This window comes from Microtus pennsylvanicus, chromosome 5, assembly GCF_037038515.1.
Source record: "Microtus pennsylvanicus isolate mMicPen1 chromosome 5, mMicPen1.hap1, whole genome shotgun sequence".
NCBI classification, from domain to species: domain Eukaryota; kingdom Metazoa; phylum Chordata; class Mammalia; order Rodentia; family Cricetidae; genus Microtus; species Microtus pennsylvanicus.
Window position 1 is genome coordinate 105,354,555 of NC_134583.1, and position 21,930 is coordinate 105,376,484.

The window sequence follows — 21,930 nt, forward strand, 5'->3', positions numbered from 1 at the left end:
AATAAAATTAACTCAATAAAAAGTCCAATTGAGTCAGATGAGGATAGGCTTATATGCATAAAATGTAATACTAAAACCCATCACATTATAGGCTAACTTAAAAACTTAATAAAAGAAAATTAGTCAATTATTTGAAAATAACAACTATACAGTGAACATGATAAGTATGCAGCTCACCTAATACACACATAAAAATGTAGTTGTAGCCTATCAAAATGCTTTTAACCTACTAAAGTAGCAAAGAATTGAAAGAGACAAAACTCCATACTAATGTGCCAGAATAAAATTGTTTATAACATTGCTTACAAATTGACACAAACCAACATAATTCAAAATTATATTGATAACATGTCATCTTAAACTTATTTTGAAAACACACCCAGCATCAAACTCTGTTTACTTTTCACTACATTCTCTAATTTTAATTATTTTGCATCTTATTCTAATGATATTAATATCACTGAAGATCATCTGACAGGAAGTCATAGAGTCATTGCACCCTTGTACAAGGCTCCTGCACCGTGATTAACTCAGCCTTGTCTAAGAATAAAGATATTCCTTTATATAACTATGCATGGGCATCTTATTCAATAAATATAACTTTGGTGCAACATCACTTCAGATATGGAGATTGTGCTGAATGTCTCAACAACGATGTTCTTTTTAGCAGGCTTTCCTAACCCTGTGACCACTCTAGGATGACAGATGCATCCATTGAGCCTGCGATCTCTAATTGGTACCAGTTCCTCATCTATCCCAAATTTCTCATGAAAATAATACCTTTAAAAAATATAAAAAGAAGATAAGCAATGAATGCTCCTCAATTTAAATTTGTTTGTTTCCTCTTGATTAGATTAAGGCACATTTGGCAGGAGGTTACAACTTTTGGCCTAATTAAATTCTACTTCTGGAATCTGTTTATGGGGAGATAATAATAAACACATGAAGGATTGCTGATAGGGTTTTAAAGACACACAGACGGCAAATAATAAAAGCCACAGAAACCACATTTAGAGGACATAGTATGCTCACAGCAATGGGTCCTTCGCTTTCTGCCTCAGCTCTTACTGTGGTTTCTCGGTAAAACCGAGACAGCAACCTTTGTTTATATCCCACACAACTGTTCTTTTCTCCTTCCTTTTCTGTCAGTTCCTAAGAATCAGTAGTTCTGAGCTAACCACGGTTAGCTCCTCCTCCAGGGCAGACACGTTTTCAGCAGCTGCAGAGGGGCATCTGACCCCCTGTAGGCTAGTAAGCACTCTGGACCGGTCTCCCCCAGAGGACTTTCAGAAAGGTGGAGCCCCTCCTGGAGAAAGTCTCGAACTTCCGGTCTTCCTTCCTTGCTGACGCAGCTGCTCAGAGTCCCAGGCACTACCTCATAGTTATGAGGTTGTAAAAGTTATGGCCTTGAGGCCAGGGTACCGAGGACAGCAGAGAGCTTGACGATGATGATGCTGCGATCCGAAAGAAGCCCATCTTTTTATGGCGGAGTGACTCATCCAGTTTTAGACCATCTTCTTCTGTCTTCCAATTAGACTTTTTTTTGTCTTGCTCCTATATAGACATTACTGATAGACACAAATAATGATCATGGTGGGAATAATATCATGTCCCTTGCCCTGAGGACATCTCAGTATTCAATCTTCATAAAAAATTTTGTGGAAAAGAATACTGTGTGCTACTAACCATTTTAGAGACGAAGGAGCTGAACGACAGAGACATCACATAATGCTCAAAAGTCACATAGTTAGTGTTACAATTTGGATCTGAATGATCTCCCTAAAACTCCTGTGTGAGAGGCTTGGTTCCCAGCTCGTGAAATCTTTAAAGTAAGAGGAAGCAATGCCACTGGAGACATGCCCTTGAAGAAACTACAGACAGTATCTTTCTCTCTTTTTCCCCTGACTCACAGACCCCTTCACCCCATACCCCCGCCCCCATCTCCAGTCCCAAGCCCCTTCCACCCCGACTGACCGCCTTCCTGGCAACTGGAATGAGCAACTTTGCTCAACATGTGCTTCCTGCCATGATGTGTGCTCTGCTCTGCTCTGCAGCATGGCCCCAAAGCAGTGAGTGGAGTCATCTGCTGTGCACATTCCCAAAACATTTTCTCCTCTTTTTAAGCTCTGCACCTCAGGTGTTTGTCAGAGCAACGCAAAGCAAACGAACAGAGCTAGAAACGAAAGAGTAGGGATGTGAGTGAGTCCACGTAGTTTGACGTCAGAATTCAAATGAAGCAACCGCATTTTCCTGCCTCCCCCATAGGCAAAAGTGTATTTTCACAAATCATTACGTATATAATAAACAGAAACTTACCAAATATGCTATGAGAAAGAGTAAACTAACATGCTTATGAGAAAACGATTATTTTATTTATTTTCTTTTGGTGCTTCATTTCAGAAGGCAGCGCAGTGTGGTTGTCAAAGGACAACTTTTAGAGCCAAATTTCCAACATTTCAATCCTGTTACAACCGGTTACTAGCTATATAGTTGCTTAGTCTATGCCTCAGATTTGTCCTCTTAAAAATGAATATGTCTTGCCTGTTTAATGTTTTTTTTAAGTCCAGAATTAATTGAAATAATATATTCTTTCCTGGTACACAAGGTCTACTCAACTGATACTAATTTTATTATTTGCTCACATGACTGAATATCCTAGTGTTGCCAGAGGACTAGGTTGAGAATTTGTCTCCTCCCACCTTGGGCAGTTCTCCTCGGTGGAGGCAGATGACCTGGTGACCACTGATGGTCACCACAGCTGCAGTGAGGAAGAAAGGCTCTCTTCCATGTGGTTCCAGGAAGGGTTGTGGATTTGATGCTGACACTCACAGATTCTCTGGCTTAAACAATGGGAGAGAGGGTGGACCTACTTACTATACATGGGAAAATACCAGGAGCTACGGAGTACCAGCCTCAGCACTCTCTCAGGGGTCAGAATTGGACATCTACGACATGTGAAGACTGGCTTGAGAATGGGATCTGAGGGGTAAATGAACTGATTGACTTAGGCATGTTTTTCCTGCATGTTTCTTTATTCCTTAGAGGAAGACGAGCATAAGGGCCTCCGACATAAGGGTAAGGGTGAAGGGCATAAGATTAAGGCTAGGGCATCAGGCATAAGGGATATGGAGTAAAAAAGGGGTGATTTCCACAAAGCTTTCAGTTTATATAAACGTACAGACAAGTGAACAATCCCATAGGCGGTAACAATAGTATCAAGTTTGCATTTTCACAGGGTCACAAGAAAACTGTGGATCTGGCAAGGAGGCACCTTATGTCTCAGAGGGGGCGTGGCTGTGAAGTTTCCCTGTGGCTTTGGTAACTATACTGACCTGTAGGTTTGATTTGCATTAGCATCTGGCTGGTTGAGTTAAAAAGGAACCTCTTCTAGGGACCTTGCTTTTGACTCCAACAGAATGCCCAGGTGAGAATTTTTCTCTCTGAAGCTACTTTTAGTGACTCAGGTCTTTTTCCTGTATTAACAGTAGTTTCCTGGGTTAAAATCTTACGTTACTTGAAACCAAGGTGAAGGGTAATACAGAATATTAGTACCTGTTAAGTCAGAGCAGAAGACCAGTAGATTACACCTTCCTGAGTCTGCTGTTAGAGCAGACGTTACCTCCTGTATGAGGCTCCTTTCTTATCAGTGACCACTGTCAATAAAGAAAGTTTGTGTGTGGGGGAACTATTTTTATGTAGATTTTGGCTGTGAGAACAAAGATTTGACTGAATCCTTTTCCCACCATGGCTTCATGATATGAGGGGAGGTATCCAGTCGCCCTACAGGAAAAGTCAGGTTTATACACTGCTGGGGTACTACAGAAGGAAGAAATGCCACGACTTCATAAGATTCTCTAGAAGTGACAGTGACTTATCCAAAGGACAGATGTGTCCATAGCTCTGCAAAAACGAGTTCTCCAGGTGGAGTGATGTATACACTTCCCGTGGCTAGCCCAATAGATCTGTCAGCTGTATAATACTTGTGGGCTCACCACAGGGGAAGAAGACAGAAAGGACATATTCTAGCACGATATAGCTTTGCTATGTGTCTGAAGGCACGAAGAGGTAGGCAGGAGCTTCTCCTTTAGCATCGTGAGGTCTATAAGAAGTCAGACTAGGACAAACCAATGGGACAATTGTTTCTCCGTGTAGATTTGCTTGCAGCGGCGAGGGTCGGGGGGTTCTCCAGAAGGAGCTTGTTTTTTTTCCAGAGGAGAATGTCAGCGGCAGCCTGGAATGGAAGTCTACCACCTAACCACCTAAACACAAGGCAGAGCTGTTCACTCTCTGTAGACACAGAAAGAACTGGAGGAGTGAAAGGATTTAGAAGATGCCTGAGTTCAAACACGAGAACTAACCAAAAGAGAGGAGACTGATTCTTTCTTTGGGGAGACAGGGAGATGCTGGGGAGTCAGAAGTCAACAGAGACCCTACAGAACAGTGGTTCTCCACCTGTGGGTAGAGACCCCTTTGGGGGTTGTGTATCAGATATCCTGCATACCAGATATTTACACTGTAATTCATGACAGTAGCAAAATTACAGTTATGAAGTAGCAATGAAATAACCTTATGGTTGGAGGTCACCATAGCATGAGGAACTGTATTGAAGGGTCACAGCCTTAGGAAGACTGAGAACCACTGCTGTAGAGTCATATGGTGTTCCAGGCAGAGGCAGAAGTACTTAGACTGGGGGGACCTGCACTTAGACTTATGATTCCCCAATAAATCCCACCTCTCTGTATGATTTTTGAAGCTGTGACAGTAAGTTGTGACTATAAACTTGATTGAAATAAGAAATATCCATAGGAAAAAAAAACCCTCAAAAAACAAAAACCAAGCAAACAAACAAAAAGAAATGCCCATAGTATTAGTGAAGCACAGCTCTGGGCATAGCCAGGGATGATCAACTGGGGGAGGAGACCTGCTCTAAATGCGGGCAGCACTCTCCCATCCTAGACCGAATGGAAAAGGAAAAATGAGTGCCAGCATCCTCCTTTCTCTGGCTCCTGATTTGCCCAGATGTGAGCAATAGTCTCATATTTTACTGCCTTGCCCATGAACTGGATCCTACAACCATGCCTTTTTTATTAGGATGGAATCGACCCTCAAATCATGAGCCAAAACAAAGCCCCTTACCATGAAGCTGCTTCCTGCCAGTTATTGGCCACCATGATGAGGAGAACCATACGTGAGTATTGCCTAAATTATTTCCCAAACCAGTACTCATCCCTCCATCAGCACCAGTATGTGTGCACAAATTGAGAGAAGTTGCCAAAACTAGGAGGCACATTGCCCACCTCATGCTGTCCTGTAATCTCCTGGATATCAGTTGCATTCTCATTGTGGAATGCCAGGTGGAAAAAGATTTTTTCCCAGAACAATAACCTGCATATGCAATAAGTAATTGTTTTTGGCATTCAGTGCCTGTCTACCCAGGCTTCATTTTCACTCTTTTTTTTTTCTCAGAAGGACTTTGGTATCTCCCATCTCTGTGCTTGTGTTGAATACTGTCCTTTCTGCCTGACATACCCCCAATAACTCTTCTTGGCCTGCTGAACTTGTCCATGGAGTCTCAGTTCCCACATCGCCATGGCAACAAAGCCAATCTTGTTTGGTGTCAATCTCTCTGCCTCCCCTCAAGAATAAGTCATTTCCTGCCTGAGCTTCCTCACTCTGCCAGAGTTTTGTACAGCAAAAGGTTCCTGTGCTATTCCACAGAGCGCGGGCCTCCTTTTCCTTCTCTATGTGTGTCTCATTCCTAGACCATGAGTTCTAGGAAGTCAGAGGACAGTATTGTTCATTGTTTTGTTCCTGCTGTCACCCAGTACATGACTTGATCTATAGTGACCACTTGGAGAGTGTTTGGAGAATAGTAGTGTAGACAATGAGGAAATTCATGCGTTTTTTTTAATGAATCCAAAATCCTTATAATTACAGTATCATGTAGTTTGACTATTCCTGGATGCAGAATACCTACATTTGGATCCAGTTCAAGTCTTACACAGATAACACTAAAATATATTATGTCCTGATTTTAACAGGCTTTCTCAGACTGCCAGACCCCCAGATCATGATATGGAGACTTAGTATTAGTTATGAATGCTCGACCTTATCTTATGCTTGGCCCACTAGCTCTTATAACTCATTTTAATCTGTTTTTCTTCATCTATATCTTGCCTCGGGGCTTTTGAACCTTATTTTCATTCTGTATGGCCTATTTTTCCTGCTTCCTCTGCAACTGGCTGGCCCCAGGCGTCTCCCTCTCTTTCTCCCTTGCTCTCTCCCCTTGTTCCTTTCTCCTCAAGCCTAAATTCCTCCTCCTACTTATTCTCTTTGCCTGGCAGCCCTGCCTATCCCTCTACTACCTATTGGTCATTCAGTTTATTTATTAGACCAATGGGCAGGCAAGGTAAAACAATTACAACACGTTTTTACCTAGTTAAACAAATGCAGCATAATCAAATGTAACACACCTTTACAAAGCTAAAGTAATATTCCACAACAGCTGGTTTGAAATAAGTACAAGACAGAGCTGGAAATATCCATCAAGAGACAAATTAAAATATTCAAGAGAACAACACATATTGATCTTGCGACCTTCTGAAAGACACGGGGAACTTGGCCACTTCTACTCGGGTTCATTTGAACCAGTATGTAGTGAATGTATGTAGCCACTTACTTACTTGAGTACCAACTATGTGTGAGACTTTGCTCTGGGCACTGGAGGTTCAATCATGAGCCAAACACAAATATCTGCTATTCTTGTGGCACTTATGTACTATCAGGATGAAGAGTGATCAATTAAAAACGAACAAAATCTCTAACACAGTGTTCTCTTGCAGTTGGCCTGCCGTGTCCCATGAAAAGTACACTGCCCTCTTACTTTACTATCCTCCGACTAGACTCTCATTTCATTCAGATTCTTTCAACCTTTCAACACGTACATATAGTACACTAGGTCAGGTAGACAGAGAAGAACCAACTTGGAAGAGGAGCCAGGCAGCATTGTGGAAGATGGCATCTGTGCACAATCTGGGGCACCTTGAAAGATTATGGAGATAGATTGTTGGAATAAGGGAGAAAACAGCCTCAGTTTTCTCTGTAGACCAGCGCTGGTGTGCTGATAGTGACATAGACATCCTAGCCAATTAAAGAGTTCTGGCAAAGTGTAAAAACTTCTTCCTCGTGTAGGACATGTAAACTTGTCTCAGACACTGAAGATGGAAGAGAATGGGATGAACAACAGAGACAGGCGAAGCCCCAGAAGAAAGAACACCGTCTTCTCGGGGTGAGTGCAGATCTGCCCTGCTTTGACTGAAGGCAGGCCTACCAGTCACTGAGGAGAGGATATACTTGATCACAGAGGCTGCTGAGAAACTACTAAGGGTAGTTGGCAGGGACTTACCCCAGTGGCAGAGACCAATTAAACCAGAATGGGTTATAATAAGCAGGGAAGCCATTCCAAGTTTGGTCATCCTGACATGATCACGTGAGCCAGGATGGAAGCAGGGAGAACACTGGTATGTTTAGAAAGAATGCCTGGCAGCGCTTGGCAGGGGATTAGATATGCAAGGTAAAGGTGAAGAGAAAGCTAGAATGGACACCTTCTTGTAATTCAGAGAGCAGCAAGCCGGTGATGGTCTTCCAAGACAATAGACTGGGCCAAAGGTGGTGTCGTGTCTTTGGGATCATAGTTAACTTAAAGCTGACCTGAAGGCTTTCTCCTACTACGTAACTCCAGAGTTTAAACTTGAGATACTGGGAAGTACCGCCGACAGCAGAAGCGAGTGACTGCGGAGAAACAGCTAGCATCCGGTCGCGCAGGGGAGTTAGAGGAATTTAGATTTGTGGAGCTTTCAGATGGACGTTTTAAGTGGAAGTGTCAAGGTGACGGGCAGAACTTTAGGACTGGAAATGGCTCTGGCCTTACTGCTCTGTGTTCTTGGACAAGTCACTGTAATCCATCTGATCCTCAATTTCCTCCACTGTAGAGTGGAGATAACGTTATTATTGCTTGTTATGAATTAATGGTTAATTTATAAAGGGTGCCTGGTCTAAACAGTGCCTAGTTCCAGTGTTACTTAGTTGTTTGTTAAATAATACAGGCAAGATGCAATTTAAAGGAAAATAAAGTTTGGGGAAAGCTAAATGAGAATTTAAGGCAATTGATGTATGGTTGGTTGGTCATGGAATTTGATGGGAGGTTTTTGTGAAAAGGAAAAACAAAATTGAATGACACACTGATCTAGAGAAAGAGAGAAAGAGGAAGGCACAGAGAGGCCTGCAAATGAGGAAGGGAAGCCTTGCAGAGCTAGCTCTGCCCAGAGGAAAAAAGAGAGAAGCTCAACGATAGGGAACTAGAACGGCAGTGAGAACACAGAAGGAAGAGACTTGGATGGCTGCATCTAGAGTTTGCTGGTGAACTCCGAACGCACACAAGAGCGGACAAGGCTATGCTAACTTCATACCACATTCCTGATGAGTTAAGTGACCATTAGGAAGTGTGGAGTTGTTACTAAGTATGAATTGACAACATGGACAATGATGCTGGTCCAATCTCCATAGTCAGTTAGCAAAAACTAAGTTGAACATAATATAATGTGAGGCAAGATATAGGATTTCATGGTATTCTCTTGATCATCTCAAACAAGGGTCCTTAATGGAAAATTCTGAAGATTTGAGATAGTCTCTTTCCGTTTTACTTGTGTTTGTGTAGAAACAAGTCTATCTTTGTTCTATATGGACGTTCATGCCATGAACATATAGAGACCCAGACAAGTCCATCTTTAAGTGAACCAAAGGCTCTGGTGAAAACTTCTCAATGGATCATGTGTTGTTTACAGATTGAAGGTGTATTTATATAATCACTTTTTAATATTTTTCTATCCAAATATTTCCCCATAAATTTCATTTTAGTAAATATCTTTAGAAGACCTTTGTAAGTCAGAAACAACAGCCTTTTATTTTTAAAGGCCCTTTTAAAAAATTGGCACTGTAGCAAGGCATGGTGGGAGCATGCGGGAGGCAGAGGCAGGCGGATCTCTGTGAGTTCAAGGCCAGCCTGCTCTACAAAGTGAGTTCCAGACAAAGAAACCCTATCTCAAAAAACTAAGGGGGCGAGGAGAAATTGGCAATGGGGATGAAGCCAGACCCTGGAGCACGTTAGGCAAGTACTCTACTACTACCGGTCTCCTTACATTGACCACAATGGCCTTGCACCCAATCTGTCGCACAGGCTGGCCTTGAACTTGTGATCCTCTTGTCTCAGCCTTCTGAGTAGCTGGGATTACAGGTTTGGATTGCAAGTAATAGTTGGTTATGCTTTGTTTTTCCTTTTTTTTAAAGTGTGTTTTTATAGTCTCTGTATTTTTATGCTATGCACATTGTCTTATGTGCTTAAAGGCATTAGTATGGGGGAAGGAAGAGTTACTTAACCAGCTCTGAAGATTTACTCAACTACCTGCCCAGTCAAAAGCAGAGGAAAAGGGCTGCCTAGAGCAGACAGCATAAGGTCCACAAACATTTTGGCATTAGGTTACAACTTAGGTTGCATTAGACCAGCGCTGTCCAGTAAGAATGCAATGTGCTGATGTGAGCTGCCTAAGGATTTCTTACATTTAGTTAACTCGAGTCACATTTAATATAGGGAAAAACAAGCTAGTAATATTATCTTTAATCATGTTTTTCTTTACTTAACAGATTCCAAAGGATTGTTTTTAACATGCAATCAACACAAAAAAATTTATTAAGACTTTTTATTATTATTTTTTTTTCTGTACTGTCTTGGAAGCCCAGTGTGTATTTATTTTCCAACCCATCTCACTTCAGACTAACCAAAAATTCAAGTGGTCAACAGCCAAATATGGCTTGTGGCTTTCATATCTAGACACTGCAGCTTTGACCCAAAAATACACCCCTTTCGTATTTTCTGAGGCAAGTTGACAAATAGAGACACACAAAGAGTATTCACATAGCACAACTTGGACCAAGAGAATGACTTGTAACTGGCACATGCTTCTCCATCCTCATATTTTGGAATTTTTTTTCTCCTCCTCTTCCTCCTCCTCCCTCTCAGATTTCTCCCATGTGCCAGGGCTGGTCTGGTCAAGTTTTTCCTAGTGAAACTAACCTCACTTGAGGTACGGATGAATCTCAACGCTGTATGTAGTGTTTCCTCGGGAGGGAAAAAAAGTTTTATCTCCGGTCGTAAAAAGAAAAATTATATAGCTCACAATATTGACTCCTGGGACGGATCTGTTATAATAAAATGGTTCCATGAATGATAGTGCGCATTCGGTTGGGAAAGTTGACTGGTGTCCCATGAGATTGCCGTTTTGTTGTTGTTGTTGTTTTCAAACTGTCGTCTCCCGGGAATGGCGTCAACCCTCCGGGAGACCCTTCCAGAGCCCGGGGCTGCTGGACCGGGCGCGCGCTGCTCCAGCTGCCCCAGCTGTCCCCCGGCTCCGGCCGCCGGCGGCGTTTCCGGCCAGCGCTCGCGGTCCCTGCTCGCCCGCCGGCGTCCCTCTCCACTCCCGGTCAGCGGCGGGAAGCGCGCGCTTGCGGCCGGCGACTCGGAGCATCCGGATAGCAGTTCCGCGACCGTCCACGCCCTCGCCGAGCGCTCGGTGCGTGCCAGGCCGGGCGGCGCTGTGGGCGGCGGTGCAGGGCCCTCCCCCAGGGAGCTGCGCCGCCAAGGTGGAAAGGCGGAAGTTTCCCGGCGCGGCTGACAGATGAGGCTGGCGGCGGGCGCGACGGGCGCTGCAGCAGCGGCTGTGCGTTTGGGTCCCGTCCCCCCGCATCCCCGACAGTCCCGAGGCCGGCGAGCCGCGCGCTCGCCATGGCCACGCTGCCGAGCGCCGAGCGCCGCGCCTTCGCTCTCAAGATCAACAGGTAAGACGAGTCCGCGGCGGGGCGCGCGGGGACTCAGCCGCGTCCTCGGTGTCCTCCGTCACCCGTGCCGCTTCATCGAGCAGCCTCTCGCGCCACCTCCCCAACCCCGCGTGGTTCGATCGTCCTCGCCGGTCTGACAGGTGGCGGGACCGGAGAGTATAGTGCGCGCCGAGTGTGCCTGTGTGGTGCCGCGCGCCGGGACTTGTCTTACAAATTGCGCCTTCCTTCCAGGTTGGAAAAGGGGAGAGGAGCGAAGTGGCTGAAATCAGCTTTGCTTTGAAGCAGATCCGACCGTCTGTGCCAGGGTTAGGGCTCTTTCAACCTCCCCTCCCTTTCTAGAAAGGATCTTGGCTCCTGATGACATCGCTATTTTTATTCCTTGGTCCAAAGGGAACCGAAGTGGAAAAAGCGATTTTTAAAATTCTTCATTTAAATGAGCAAAAAAGGGACGAGCCGTAGCTGACATTTAAAGATCTATAGCACTCCAGCCACTTTATAATCAGAGTTGCCCAGACGACATCTCTATGTGTTGATTGCTCAGAGTTCTCAGTAGACTTGAGCGGCAGCGCTTCCTCCCCTGAAAACTGCTGACATGCATTCGGGGGCATTTTTGCCTTGACCTGGGAAATCTAGACTGCCTGGCTGAAAGATAATGTCGACCTCCACTGTGAAGGGCAGCCCTCTGGAAGATTGCCAGTTTGTTTTGTTTTTGTGTTTTTCGATTGAGCTTGTTGGGAAGTTGATCCACAGTAAATTCATCTCTGGACTGCTAGAGAGTGAAGCTTGAGCCACCAGGTATCACCATCCTTGAATAGTGCTCTGTTAAGGACGTCAGAGGGCCTTTGGCGCTGCGCTGTGTAGTTGTGAGCAAACCATTTCTCTGACGTCACGATTTCTTCTGTCAAATTAGTTTAATTATTAATGTGGACTATATACAAATGTTGCAGGCTAAAGGGTACTAGTCTAAAGCCATAAATCATATCAGATAGTCTTCCTGCAGGAACTTATTTTCTGAATCGGGGGTTTCATGGCTGTTGTGGGGTAGTAAGGGCTATGCATAAGAGTTTTTGGTGGATGTCATGGTGGTTTAGCTGCTTCTCCTTGTCCCTGTCCTGAGAAAGAAACAAGTCAGGAAGCAGGAACAAGGGCAGGAAGATGAGAGGATTCAGGTGGGGTGATACTGATCTAAAGCGAGTGACCCAGGCCTAAGTTAACCCTGCAGGCAATCTTACAAGGAGTTATGGGGTTGGTGGAACCCAAGGGTTAAGAATAAAGGATTTGAGCCTGGCGGTGGTGGTGCGTGCCTTTAATCCCAGCACTCAGATCTCTATGAGTTCGGGGCCAGCCTGGCTCTACAAGAGGTAGTTCCAGGACAGGCTCCAAAGCTCCAGAGAAACTTGGTCTCAATAAAACAAAAACAAACAAAAGAATTAAGGACTTGAGCCAGATGTGGTGTTCTTGCCTATAATCCCAGCCCTCAGGAGGCTGAAACAAGAAGATCACAAATTGAATGCCAGTCTAGGCTTCAAATAGAGATCTTGCAACAAACAAACAAATAAACAACAAAACAAAAACAACCACCCAAACTAAACAGTGTTAGAAAAACCAAGAGCCAGGGTACAATCAAATTTGCTCACCAATGAGCTGCTCATTGCAAAATAACTATATAACGTTGGGCGTACACATTTTAAATTTTTCTGAACTTTGGCCTCTACCCCTTCTCTCTGTCTCTCCAAGGTCTCACTTTGTAGCCCAAACTGGCTTTGAACTCCAAGAAGTTCTCCTGCTTCTGCTTCCCAATTGCTGGAGTTGAAAAAAAAGAGCCACATCTGGCTTTTGTATAAATGGGAATAATGCTGATTTCTGACCATAGACTCTCCCTCTTCTGTCTGTGAGAGGAATTGAGTGAAGAAGCAGAGAGGGGACAGAGTACTTATAATGCCTGGCTCAGAGTAAATGCTAAGTCACTGTTAGCTCCACGGTGTCGCTAGCTTTATCGGGGCATTGTCATCTTTAATGTCACCATTTCCAAGAGTCAAAGAAGAAAAATAAGGATCGCTGAAGCTGGAGTATTTTCTAGACAGAGATCATTTAGTCGTGGGTATGGGGATGCTAATGCCCCCTGGAGCTTTCCTGGGGTTGACTTCTCTTACACATCCTACCTATACTGTGCCGAGAACCTCAGACATACTCAATGGAATAAAATGTTTGTTCTAATCTGGCCAAGAAGTGCCCACCCAGGAAAGTAAAATGTAAGATGTTTTCTAATCTTCCGGAGAGAAGATAAATTGCATTTTTCTGTTCCGTGAGTTTTCTTTATACCCTTTATACCATTCTGTATATTGGGTGCAAGAATTACTCTAAGAGCTTGGCAGGGATAACTTTCAGAAGGGTGGATTAATAAGAATGTGCCTAGTGGTAATATAACATTAAAACCCACCACTTAAAGATCACACCCTGTGTTTCACATGTTGTTATCACAAAACCTTAGGACACTCAAGTCATCTTGTACAGACGTGTTTAGCTTTGCCAACTTGACACGATCCAGAATCACCTGGGAAGTAGTCTAAATGATGGCTCTCTCCATCGGTTTTGCCTGTGGGCATGGCTGGGTTAGATTCTCTATTGTTATTTGATGGAGGAAGACCTAGCTGGTGTGGGCAGTATATTTCCTGGTTGCATTAGAGTGAAGACAGCTGACTTAAGCAAGCCAGAGTGTGTCTATGCCCCTTTTGTGCTTGATCGTGGGTATGATGAGCTGCTTGAGTTCCTGCCTTGACTTCCCCAAAATGATGGGCTGTGACCTGACATTGTAAACCAAGTAAACCCTTGCCTCCCCCTAAGCTGGAGATATTTTACCGTGGAGAGGGAAATGAAACGAGAATAGAGGGGGAAAGTAAGCTGGAGATGTAGGTTGCACAAGGCCATGTCATTTCTTAAAGGCCCTGCTGTCAACAGTGGCCGTCAGGACTGCAACTTGCTTAGGACAGCACTCTTCGCTAAGTCTGTGCTGTTTTGATCCACGTGGTATGAGAATTCCCTGTAAAAGCAAAGAATTAACTTTTAAAAATCATTTTAGTAACAGCGTTGACAATTCCATTTCTGAGTAGTGCAGAGTATGTAAACAATGTGATGGTTTGTGGTGTTAAACATGGAAAAATATCTTTGGCTTTACATGTGTCTATCAGTTTTTAAAAATAGGTCAAATTCCAAGAGTAAGATTGTGTTGAAATATGGCCATTAGGACTTTTAGTACAAGTTCCTATTTTCACCTTTATATTTTATGATGATACTGCGTATTTGTCAGGTTCTTTGTCACTGTTCTTTGTGTCAATGAGATACTGCAATTTAACATACTAAAAATTATAACTGCAAGGAGCTCGGCTCTGTGCCTCAGCTTCACCAAGGCATGAGCGGTCTCTTAGTCTGTGAAAAATGCTCCCCACTGTGTTCAAATTTCTGTGGCTTCCTGCAAACAGCATTGCCCAGCGCAGGGCCAGGGCCAAAGCCAGAGGAAGTTGAGAAGGCTGCCAGCAGCTGTCTCCCCATGGTTGTCTGGCTCTCTCATGCTCTCACAAGCCTAGATTCAAGTGCTGGAAACCTGGAGGTAGGGCGTGCTGGGAGCGTCCCGTGTGACCGTAGCCCTTGTTGTATATGATGTTGTATATTGTGTAGACTGCCACATTTCTCCAGAGCCTGTAGCTTAGAGCCATAGAGCACAGAACTCCCACTGAATTGTTCTGAGTGGCAAGAGTAAAGTTAACTTCCTGGTGAACAATATGCATTTGTCTTGAGTTTAGTTTTTCCCTGATTGTCATGCAGAAGAGAGACAAGGTCTGCATTAGGTAGTCACAATGATGTTGTGTTTGGGGTTTTAGGAACTGGAACTGCTGTATTGAATGTATCATAGTCCTTTAGGGAGCATTCCCTTGTTAATGACCTCTTTGATTACTGGAATTTTCTGCTTTTGTAGGTGCCGGAAATTATTAGTAATTATTAGTAACTGTGAAGATTCATTAAACAATGCCTTGGTTTCTTTATCCTTTTATGCAGTGTTGGGTATTAATCCTAATGCCTTATGCATGCTAGGTGAGTGTTTTACCACCAACCACTATCCCTTATCCCTTGTTTCTTTCAAACACAGAATAGATGCAGAACTTGATCAGATGCTAAAGTAAAATTAGAACTTTGGATAAAGAAAGAAAATATATAAACTGTTGGGGGTTATTAGTAACCTTCTGGACACCCAGGATTGAACGAAATAGAAGATATGACTTTTATAGTTCTTACTGTATTAGTTAATTTCTGTTGCTGTGATAAAATACCATGACCAAAAGCAACTTACAAAGGAAGAATTTGATTTGGCTTATGGTTCCAGAAGGAGAGTCCATAGTGGAGGTGGGGGTGGGGCAGCATGGCTGCAAGCTATCAGAGCAGGAAGCCAAGAGGTTGCATCCTCTGCTGCAAACATGAAGCAGAAACAGCAAACTGGAAGCGGGACAAGGTTTAAACTTTCAAAGCATGCTTCCTCTGTCAAGTTTACACCCCCCCCCCAACAGATCTGCCAGCAAGGGATCAAGTTCAAAGGCCTATGCTGGTGGGGAACAGTTCTCATTCAAACAACCACACTTACTATGTGGCGGATACGGACCTAAATGTTTCTATCGTAACTCACCCACTTCTATAAATTAGGAGCAATTACTTTCTTCATTTACAAATGGGGAAGGAGAACTCAGACAAGTTATGTAAATTCCCATCTCCCACTGCTGATTGAGGTCAGAGCTGGGATTTGTATTCAGTCTGTCTCCAGTATCCTGCCCTCCTACTCACCACACCATGATGTGTTTTGGGTTTGTTTTAAAATAAAGAAGTAACGATATTTACTATTTACTCAGTATCGTGTCAGACAGCCAGAATTCCAGCACTGGTGAGGGAGATGCTCCCTAGCTGCCACCCCTGATGAGGAGCTGGCGGCTGCTGATAGCTACTGGAGCAGGGAGAATCATTCTTATTTGAAGGACCAGTGGGAAGCCCCACACTCATGTCCACGTGAGCAGCACTCATTGGACTTAGTGTGACTGCAAAAGAAAAAAAGATGTGAAGTTGTATTTGTTTAACTCTGTGAAGCTGTGTTACTTTGCCTGCCTACAATACCTGATTGGTCTAATAAAGAGCTGAATGGCCAATAGCTAGGCAGGGGAGAGATAGGTAGGGCTGCCAGGCAGAGAGGTTCTCATCTGCCTCCTTACTAAGGCAGAGTGTCCCTTATTTCTGCCAGAGTGTACTCTAGGCTAGCTGGTTTTAATAACTTCTCCTATCTCCCCCTCCCACATCACCACAGAGAGTGCTGGAATTACAGATGTGCATTGCTGCATCTGGCTTTCTCCTTGGGTGGCAGGCATTTTCCTGAACACAGATTATCAGGCTTGTACAAGTGCATGCTTTTGCCTGCTGAGCCATCTCCCTAACCCACATTCCCCCATTCCCTTGTAGAATTTAAAAAACATCTAAAGCAGAAGCACAGTAAAAGGAAAATAGCAAAATGTAGTAGCCAAAAGGAAAAAAAGATACCCACATTTCAACCACGCATAAATTAATGGTTCCTAATAGTTGGATACACTTCCTCCTAATTTTTACAAAACCCAAATCATCTTGTGCATGCTACATTATAATCTTTAAGTTTAATACGTGTAGGGGCTGGAGAGATGGCTCAGTGGTTAAGAGCATTGCCTGCTCTTCCAAAGGTCCTGAGTTCAATTCCCCTCAACCACATGGTGGCTCACAACCATCTGTAAGGAGGTCTGGTGCCCTCTTCCGGCCTGCAGGCATACACACAGACAGAATATTGTATACATAATAAATAAATATTTAAAAAATACGTGTAAAGAACTCTCCATATCAATTATTGTAGGCCTATATTATAAATAATGTAAGTGTGTTATGATTTACTGAAATAGCTATTATTGGGCATTAAGATAATTTTTATTTTTTGCAAAATAGTGGAGAGTTTGATGGAACAGTCTAAAGCATATTCCCTGTGCTCCTGCAAATACCTCCATATACATTTCTAGTAGTAGAATTGCTTGCTTTAAAAAAAAAGTTTGTTTTTTATGTAAATGTATGCATGTGTGCAGTATATGTCAGTCTGTGTGCCCATATATTCATGCAGAAGTCAGAAGGACATTGGGTATACTCTTGGTTTTTGGTTAGGCTGGCTGTCGAGAGCTGGGGTTACAGGATCATGTGATCATGCCAAGCTTTTTATGTGGGTGATGGCATCCACACTCAGGTCTTGCTGACCTTACCCACTGAGCGGTCCCCCAGCTTTAGCTCTTGACCTAGAAAATGCTTCTTTTCCTGCCTTCAGCCCACCCTGCCTCCAGCCAAGGGTTTATTATTCTTTTAAGTGTTTCTTTGTTAGTTTTGACTCCTTGCCTGAATGTTTCCAACCTCCTGTTCAGTTGCTCTCCTGGATCACTGAGTAACCTAACCTCTGCAGTAACTTTTGTTAGTTTGTTTTAGAGATTAAACACAGTCGTACATTGCTACCTTTTGCTTAAAGTGCAACCCAAAATGCTGGCCACTAACTTGACTTTTTTTTCCTTCCTTCCACCGTCCTCCTAGGATAACTAGGTGAATGATGCAGCTAGCAGGCTAGTCTGACAACTTCTTTATTGGTTTTGCCACAAACGATAATTACAAGGCCTTGAATTGTAGGTAGTGTTTTTTGTTTTTGTTTTAAGGTCTTTTTTCTTTTGGTTGTTGTTGTTCTTTTACTTTGCTTTACAATTAATTCCATCAGCACCCCCTTTGACTGCATAAATGCCAAGCATTTTAAATAAAATATGTTTTCCTGGGATAAGAGGATAGGGAATGTTGAGATTTTTTTCATGCTTTTTGTGTTCCTTTTCCAGAAGACTTAGAAAAAATAAAAATAAACAATAAAAACAAAAAAACAAAAACTCTTTTTTTTTTAAAAAAAAATTTGTTTTTTGAGACAGGATTTCTCTGCGCAGCTTTGGAAGCTGTCCTGGAACTCAATCTGTAGACCAGACTGGCTTTGAGCTCACAGAGATCCACCTGCTTCTACCTCCCTAGTGCTGGGACTGAAGGTGTGCACCCTCACTGCCTGGCTACTTACAAACCTCTTAAAGCTTCCTGGCTTCCTCTTCCATTGTTCTCTCACAATAAAGGCCAAAACTTAACAAAGCCAAACTACAACTAGATGAAGAAATGCAGAACAGAAATCAACCACAACCTCTTCCTTCATCTCTCTCTCTTTCTCTCTCTCTCTTTGCTTTTGCATGTTTGTGTGTATACACACGTGTGCGTTCACATGTGTGGAGGTACATGTGTGTGTATGTGTGTGTGAGGAGCATGTAGGTGTGTGTTGACATCAGATGTCAACCTTCTTCTGTTACTTTTTCTCAGTGTCTTAAAAGTCTCTCACTGAACTCTGAACTTGCCATTTGGCTGACCTGGCTAGCTACCTTGCTTTAGAGAGTGAATCCATGTCTCTGCCGTCCACACATTGGCATTATGGGAAGGCCTCAGTACCTACCTAGCCACTACCTGGGTTCTGGCTGTCTGAATCCCCCTTCTCACCCTTTCATGGCAACTCACTGAACCATCTTCCCAGACCCCCTTTTCCATTCCCGTCCATTCTCCCCTCCTCTCTCTCTGTATTTTACATTTATATCTCTATTTTTTTTGTGCCTTGTGCATATGTGTGTGGGCACTCTAGTGCCATGGCACATGTGTGGAGATCAGAGGATCACCATTTGGGTTCTGGGGAATCACCAAGTTGTCAGACGTGCCAGCAAAGGCTTTTGCCAGCTGAGCCATCTTCTCTTATCTCTTGATTTAAAAAAGAAACTTAGGCTCTTGCTGAAGACCGAGGGTTCCCCTAGCAGAACGCTTTCTGCCAGGGACCCCTTAGTGGTCACATGGTCTAAGACTTTTTTTATACTTCCTATACTTCATTCCAATCTCTCTAGACTGACTCTTAGCTTCACTACAGTCTGCCTGCCAGAGCCTTTCCCCCCACCTACCGTCCACTCCATAGGGATGCTCTCTCGGTGCAAAATCTGGACCCCTCGCTCTTCCTTGCTGCCCCTTTCAGTCCCGCCTAGCCCATTTCCATTCATTCAGTTGCTGACTGACCTGCAGAAGCACTCTCTTCTACCAGGCAACACTAACCAAAGAACACCATTCCAACATAGATACGGCCAGATATGTACACCAAAACCACCACAGACATCATAACTCCAGATGCCTAGAGCCTAGCCAAAAACACAAACACGAACGGCCCAGACAACACGCCTCCTCCAGAAGCCAGTGATCCCACTGCAGTAAGCCCTGAGAAATGCAACCTAGCCAAAGCACAAGGCAAGGGCTTCAAAGTAGCAATTTTGAATGTGCAAGAAACTTAAAGAGGGTGTGAACAAATGCCTTAATGAAGACTGTGAAAAACACAAACAGTTGTTCAAGAGATGTGTTATAAGACATGGAAGTGAGAATTTCAGGTCTTGAGGACAGCGCAGAGGAAAGGGATACCACAGTCAGAGAAAAATGTTAGATCTAAAAATACTCCAGGCACAAACCAGCCGGGAAACCTGGGACACTATGGAAAGACCAAATCTACAATTAATAAATGTAGAGGAAGAAGAAGCCTGGGTCACTGGCACAGTAGATACTTTTAACAAAATCATAGAAGAAAATTTCCCTAATCTAAAGAAGGAGGTACCCATCAAGGTACAAGTGTGCCGAACACCAGATAGACAGGACCAGGAAAGAAATTCCCCACAATGCATAATAAACCAAATACTAAATGTATAGGACAAAGAGGATAGGTAAAGCTACAAGGGAAAAAGACCAATTAACATATAAAGGCTGCCGTATTAGAATAACACCTGACTTCTCAATGGAGACTCTAAACACCAGAAGGGCTTGGATGGATGTTCTACAAGCTCTAAGAGATCACAGATGGCAGCGCAGACTGACATACCCAGCAAAACAGTCAGTCATAATAGAAAGAGAGAGAGAGAGAGAAAAACATATCATGATGCAATCCAAATTTAAGCAATTTCTACCAATCCAGCTCTATAGAAAGCACTAGAAGGAAAACTTTAGCTTGAGAGGTTAACCACATTCAAGAAAACACAGAAATAAGTAACCTCAGACAAGAAAATAAAAAGGAGGGACCCACACCATGGCAGCAAAATAACAGGAAAAAGTAAAAGCTGCTCCTTCTTAACTCTCAGTATTAATGTTCCCAATTTCCCAATAAAAAGACACAAACAACAGACTGGATTAGAAAACAGGATTCATCTTTTGCTGCATCTAAGAAACACACTCTACCGTGAAGGATATACATTATCTCAGGGTAAGAGGATGGGGAATATTCTAAGAAAATGGACCCATGAAGCAAGCATGTATAGCTATTCTAATATCTGGTAACACAGACCAAGTAAAAACTAATCAGAAGAACTAGGGAAGGCCACTACATACTCATCAAAGGAGAAATCTACCAAGAGGATTATGCACCAACATAAAGACATCCAACTTCACAATAAGACATAGTACCACAGCTAAAATCACATATTGACCCTCACACAGTGATAATGGATGACTTCAGTACCCAGCTCTTCTGACAGACAGGTCATCCAGGCAAACTCTAAACAGAAATACTGGAGTTGAAGAATGTCACCAATCAAATGAACCTAGCAGATAATATATAGAACATCTCACACAAGCACAAAGAACATACTTTCTTCTCAGCAGCTCGTGGAACTTTCTCAAAATTTGATTACATACTTGGACACAAATATAAGTTTCTTATATTCAACAAATATAAGAAAATTGAAATAGCATCCTATAGCCTGTTTGACCAGCACAGATTGAGGCTGGATATTAACAAAAACAGAAATAGTAGAAAATAGGCAAACTTGTGAAAACCAAACAACAGATTCACTACTGAGTGAAAAATGGAAATCAAGAAGGAAATTAAAACTTTTTTAAGAGTTGAATAACTGAAGAAAGAAATTGAAGAAGGCACTAGAAGATGGAAAGATCTCCCATGCTCATGGTATGGTTAATATAAAACAGCCATCTACCAAAAGCTGATTCTATGTAATACCCATCAAAAGTACAAGATAGTTTTTCACAGAAACTGAAAACAACAGAAAAACAATTTTCAACTTCATATGGAAACAAAAAAAAAAAAAACCAAGATAGCTAAAATAATCCTGAACAAATTAAGAGCTGCTGGAGATATTACCTCCTAGATTTCAAACTGTATTACAGAGATACCATAAAAACAGCATGATGTTGCATAAACACAGATACGTTGATCAGTGGAACCAAATGGAAGACCCAGACAAAAGTCCATAAACCTGCTGACACCTGATTTTTTGACAAAGAAGCCAAAAGTACACACTGGAGAAAAAAAATACAGCATCCTCAACAAATGTTGCAGGTTGTGAAGCTGAAAAGTTTCTATACAACAAAGGACATCATCATTAGGGTGGAGTGGAGAGACGAAGAAAGATCTTTACCAATTATACAGCTGATAGAGGGCTAGAATCTAGAATACATAAAGAACCAAAAAAAAAAATCAAACAAAAACAAAGCAAAACAAAAAAAAAGGCAAATAAATGACTCAATTAAAAATTGGATTCAAGGCCGGGCGGTGGTGGCGCACGCCTTTAATCCCAGCACTTGGGAGGCAGAGGTAGGTAGATCTCTGTGAGTTCGAGGCCAACCTGGTCTACAAGAGCTAGTTCCAGGACAGGCTCCAAGACCACAGAGAAACCCTGTCTTGAAAACCCAAAAAAAAAAAAAAATTGGATTCAAAACTAAGCGGAGTTCTCAAAAGAGGAAATAAAAATGACTGAGAAATACAGAAATGTTCAACACCTTATCCATCAGAAAAATGTAAATTATAACTATTTTGAAGTTTACTTTACATCAGTCAGAATGGCCAAGATCAATAAAATAAATAATAGCAGATGCTGGGAAGAATTGGGGAAGGAGAACACT

The 21,930-nt window shown here is 42.9% G+C and overlaps 1 protein-coding gene across 1 annotated transcript in view; it reads left to right on the forward strand.

The window, feature by feature from the left end:
• The first annotated feature begins 10,696 nt into the window (after positions 1 to 10,696).
• Positions 10,697 to 21,930, forward strand: part of Dock8 (dedicator of cytokinesis 8) — a 191,013-nt gene continuing 179,779 nt past the window's right edge. Inside the window, exon 1 of the mRNA XM_075973748.1 lies at positions 10,697 to 10,890. Within this exon, the coding sequence (XP_075829863.1) occupies positions 10,838 to 10,890 (53 nt within the window). The 5' untranslated portion in view covers positions 10,697 to 10,837. The remainder of the gene's footprint in view (positions 10,891 to 21,930) is intronic.